The sequence below is a fragment of the Plasmopara halstedii genome (genome assembly GCF_900000015.1).
Source record: "Plasmopara halstedii genome assembly, contig: Scaffold_1211, whole genome shotgun sequence".
Taxonomy (NCBI): domain Eukaryota; phylum Oomycota; class Peronosporomycetes; order Peronosporales; family Peronosporaceae; genus Plasmopara; species Plasmopara halstedii.
The window spans coordinates 124,391-129,698 of NW_020188126.1; the positions used below are offsets into that span (position 1 = coordinate 124,391).

The 5,308-nt window shown below is 43.6% G+C and overlaps 2 protein-coding genes across 2 annotated transcripts; both read left to right on the forward strand.

Moving 5' to 3' along the window:
* Positions 1-2,971: 2,971 nt before the first annotated feature.
* On the forward strand, positions 2,972-3,370 carry PHALS_00695 (uncharacterized protein; the record flags this gene model as incomplete). The annotated part of the gene is made up of 2 exons (XM_024730416.1): positions 2,972-3,036; positions 3,109-3,370. 2 exons carry the CDS (start codon positions 2,972-2,974, stop codon positions 3,368-3,370), a joined length of 327 nt encoding a protein of 108 aa, XP_024580695.1.
* A 1,009-nt stretch (positions 3,371-4,379) lies between these two features.
* Positions 4,380-4,557, forward strand: PHALS_00696 (uncharacterized protein; the record flags this gene model as incomplete). The annotated part of the gene is made up of 2 exons (XM_024730417.1): positions 4,380-4,490; positions 4,519-4,557. The coding sequence occupies 2 exons, from the start codon at positions 4,380-4,382 to the stop codon at positions 4,555-4,557; spliced, it is 150 nt and encodes a 49-aa protein (XP_024580696.1).
* Positions 4,558-5,308: the final 751 nt, after the last annotated feature.

Below are 5,308 nucleotides of genomic sequence, written 5' to 3' on the forward strand. Positions count from 1 at the left end.
TTTCATGAGGCACCACTACATGTAGAGCGTCATATGGCCCAGTTTTATAAAACTGAAAGCCTTGGGGTATAACATAGCGATGTAAATTTGCAACTGAGCGCTTTGATAGACCGATATGAAAGGCTTCCAGACTCCTTAATTCATAAAACTATCAGCAGCGAAAAATGACTTGTAAGTTCTACTTTCACTTTATTTATCTGCGTCGTTACCATTGTGATGTGCAAAAATACATAGCCGGGTGACGGAAAAGCGTATCTGCCTCAACATTAAACCCAACCCAGCCTTTATCTTACATTAACGAGATGATCGGCAAATAAGGAAAACAATCTTGCCATTTCTGTGCGAATGCGGCGCCAACATCGCTACGCACAACAACGCAGGATTTGTATGTTAGCAGGTGCGCTCTAAGCCTGACGAAAGGCGTATTCTACTGCAAGATAAACATAGTAGCACTTTCCGGTGGTTTTGGCGGGCATGAGTCAAGCACGATCAAGCGTACATATCTTCTAAAAGCAACGCTTCGGTCTATTGCAACGGCTAGAGCATCACAAACAACGGGGATAGGCTAAACTGAATTTGGAAGTGCCAGAATTGGGAGTACATCGGAAGCTTTTATTCAAAGCCTCGACGGTTGCCGCTGCCACTTAGCACTAACACTATCACATATCCTGCCGGCATAGTTTACAATGCACTTGTGCAAGTAGTTGGCCGGGCCAGGTACGTTTGGGACGGTAAAACTGACCAAATCAGGACGGCAGTTATTATTGCGGGACTCGCTTGCAGGCCCTGCTTTTAAATGTAGCAATATAAAAGACTTTTGCGTCCGCCAGAATTGTTTTCACTGTCGAAAAATTTATTGGAAGGCATACACTTGAGTTCCGCTCGCAGGTGTTCGATGTTGATCATCACTAACGGAAGTGTTGTGATCTGCAAACCAATGGACCGAGGCATGATCGGTATCGGCTTATACGTGGTTCGAATAGCTGAATCACTAAATCAATGAAACGTTGCTGGCACATTAGACAGTCCCTGTGGTATAACAAGCACCCATAGACATTACGCCCGGTTAACGCACCTCAATGAAAGAGAAAGAGCATGATAATACCACTAAAACTATAAATTAAGTACAGCCGATTATGCTGTTCTGCAGCACTCCGATATGATGACATGTGATCATACATGAATTGTGGGTACGGTCGGCTTATTACAAGTACGCACACTTAATCATGTGCCGTAATTGATTCGCACACAGTTAAACCTCAAGAAAGGTTAAGTCGCACTGGAATATCCTCTCGCGTTGTCATTTAGAATTAAAAACATCCTCGGTCTCTGTACCCCTGGATAAGACACAGAGTCGCCAGGAACAGGGCGCTGTCCACCAGTGAGTGGACCCTCCTACCTTTTGCAAGTGCATAATTTGATCGATATCTGATTATCTGTTTCATAGCAATGAGCGAAGCTGCTACTAACAGGACACAGAAAAATGGTTCTTCACATCGACGGCCATGTCGTACATTTTGCCTCGTAGAGTAAATCCGTAAATGACACTCTAGTCACCGAAGGTGACTGGTAAATCTGCGATACAACTGAGGCGACGCAGCCTCCTGACCATATGTGCAAATTAAATGCAATATTTTATCAACAATCCTATCAGCATTCAGTATCGAATGTACGATCTCATTTCAGGTATGGATCTAACCGACCGCTGCTGCTTTAAGCAAAGACGGTTCTCCAAACAAGTTCTGACTTTTAAAATTTTTAAGCGCTGATGAAGCAATTTTTTGGCGCTTGTGTCATTCTCGGCTTGAGCAGATGATCTGCGCATAGACTTGCAAGAACTCTGCACTGGTGTAGTGAGCAACGTTAGATTGGATTAAACCAAAATCACGGCGTAATGACGTTCGCGGGAGCTGTGTGCTTACCGACGGGCAAGTATGGCTTTCTTGGCCAGGTACTGTTCATTAGTTACAGGCAAGGCGTCGCGCTGAGTTCTATAGCAGGGGTCTCAGCTATCTTACCGTTTGGGTTGAGTATGAAGCGCGTGGCACATGCAGAAGAGAGATGGACCGAAGAAAACGCCTCATCCTCAGTGAGCGCTTCAAGCGTAAACCTCCGAATGTGGTCAAAGACGACGGTTCCAGAATTTAAGAATCCCTGTGACTATACGGATCAAAGAGCACCTAGACTTCCTCAGGAGGACGGCCCTTGGCCATGGCTCGCAAGCGCCGCACATTTTTCAGAGACTCACAGAGCCATACCATATTACGTATATGAGTAGGCATAGAAGGGTGCAAGGAGTCGAGGTAAGTTTCAAGCGTATAGTTTGCTTGTTGAGTGCTCACTTGCACTGTAATCCAGTAAATTTTAATTTGTAAAAGACACATCTTTATGGGATAGGGCATGACGGAGAGCATACTGCACAATTGCGTGAGTATATGTAAGCTTTTCTGTAATGTATCTGATACCAAAATACTGGTTTTGATATTGACGATGGATCTTCGTCAACGAATGGTCGGTTAGGTGAGTGCATACATGCATCCTCTGCGTTAAATTACACAAACATTGTGAGGCAAAGTCCACTGCAAGTATGTTGAAAACGGCAATTAACTGCCGATGTGCAAATGAGAAGAATACATTTTTCGGGCATTTTGCCAGCTAAAAAAACTTTGTGAGACTCCGTGATAGTGCCAATCCAGGCATCGATACTTAACCAACCGGATTTACTCTGCGTTCTTCCATGTAACGCGCCCAGCCTTCGAAGTTAGGGACTACTCTCTCTCCGGATAAGAGAAGTCATGATGGCCGCGATTTAGGCCGATCTTTTGATGGATCGTAAGCACATTACCCTGGTGACCCCAGGCGAGATGGACACATATCGGAGTGGTGGATTACATGCGGTGCCGGATCATAAATATTTTTACCCAATATTGCGATCGTTCGCACAAGGCAGCCTACTGGGGAGGAACTAACGATGCGAGTATTCTCAATGGTTCACCCGGCGTGTCGTATGCGATCAAATGATTGTCTGTCTGTCAAGTGAGGCAAAGTGGCAACTGTTTTCAAAGCTGAAAAATTTCAAGGCCACAACGACGGCAGATTTTTTTCCAGGAAGAAAAGATTCCATCGAAGTCGCCTTAAGGGGCTGTTGTACCGCGAGAGCCTATTAAATAACGAAATGTGGGCGCTCATACAGCGTCCAGGAATGAGAAGTTTCAGTCATTCGCAAGAGAAGGGTAAAGATAACTTGGATGCCAAGCAGTTCTGTAATATTCACGAATTTTACATTTGTGGCGGGAGTCAACGTTACACCCTGCGCGCCACCCTATTTTTCAGTCGAGATTTGACGTGTCGGGATCCCGCAAAGGGCTAATAGAAACAACATACATATTAGAAACTGTCGAGTCTCCGCACAAACATGGCGTCAGCTGATAAGTACAAATTTCATCACACCTCCCGAAGGTCAATGTAACTGGTACGAATTTTTCAATCTGACTACTTATCTTTGAGAGTTGGCTCAGTTCAGGGTCTTCAGTGTCGGCATCAAAATTAAGCGTTCTGTGGGTCAATAATTTTTTTATCGATTCAAGCTGTACAAAACAGTAGATATCAAGAGGTGGTGTCAAGACACTGATACGAATATGATATGCGTGGATGGAATCGTCATTGAAGGCACATAGAAGAAGAGGGGATAAGAAATAACGCAGAGCCTAGAATTGGCTGCATTCGCCTACAATCAGCACGCGCAAATTTACCACTTGCCGTTCTCTTTTCAAAGCAAAGATTAGCAATGGGCGTAGACATTCTCTTTCATGAACCTGATTTGTGCGGCAAAAAAACGGAAAGCTGTTATGACTCCAAATTGTTCCCTCGGGTATAGATCTTTGACATTTGGCGCGGCATCCAAACCACGCACCAACGCACAATGCACCTCATGATCCGAGGGAGACAAGTGAGATGGGCTCTAAGTCACCAAAATATGCTAATCTTCTAGCAACAAAGAAAAAATATCTGTAGATATTTGACTCCTCACATGTTTAGGCGCAAATGTTGATTTTTAGAAAGTACGAACTGTAGATAAGCATGATCGCTTGTATCTTGTTCAGTCACTTCTTTACAACGTGAATTGCTAATCCAAGACATCTAATGGCGGTAAATTTTTTGATCCGGATGATTTGAGATCGGCTGTCGATACAACAAGGACTGTTCAAATTAACGACCATCGATATATTTTTTCGAGGTCGAGCTCAGATGTGGACACCCATATTGATGATTTGCGAGCAATGATCAAGTGTATATGCTAAGAAAGCTTCTTGTTGGCGCATCCAAAAAATTTTTTTTGGGTCGACGATATTTTCTTTTAGAATGGTGCATTACTCAGTATGATCAAGTCGAACTTGTGTTGGCCAGTGTGGCTTTTCCAGCGGTCACTTCACGGTTCTCGTCCGACAATCCTGGAGTTTAAAGCTCGGATGTTTCTCTATCGAGTTCTGGTTTGAATGTCGAAATCGCTATATATAGTCTTGCTCGACACTTGGTGTCGGTGGCATCTCACGATGAGGATTTCCGGCACAGATAACTTTCGAGTACATATTACCGCCTTTGCGACCAGCTCGGAAATGTGTATTCTTAACATTCAATGGGGTTGATATACTGATACATGTAAGAGGGCGTTGTCCACAATCAGTCCCTCAAACACAACACACACGTTTGTGCGACGAGGAAGCCCGACGTGGACGGATAAGGATAGTCCCGACTTGGAGGGAAGAAGAACGACTGCATACCTTACAGGTAAATTTGCAGACAAAATCAAAATGATTCATGATTCATAGCTACATGCATACCACCCCTAGCGCTCTAGAAAGTTCACTATAAAAACCTCGGGTTCCTGATCTATAAATAAAGAGTGTACTGGAGTTAAACCTCAGCTTCAACTAATAAAAGAGCGTGGGTGTAAGGAGTTTGAGCTTGAAAAAAGCTTGAACGTTAACTTTCGTGAATGGTATCCAGTGATGGGACGGGCTTACACCAACCACTTCAAAGACAGAAACACGTCGGTCTCGTCATCTGTACAGTTCCCCAAAAAGAGATCAGCATTCTGTCTCACACAGAATGTTAAGGACTTCATATAAGTAACCACGTATGCATTTCGAATTACCAAACTATAATTCTCATTTATTAATCCCCACAATGCATATATAATTTCCTCGTTAAAGTAAACAAAACTGTGATACTTTCGCAGACTTTTTGGAGCAGTTCACTTTCCGATCAACAATGAATTAATCAACTGAACAGGACAAGATAAAAAAGC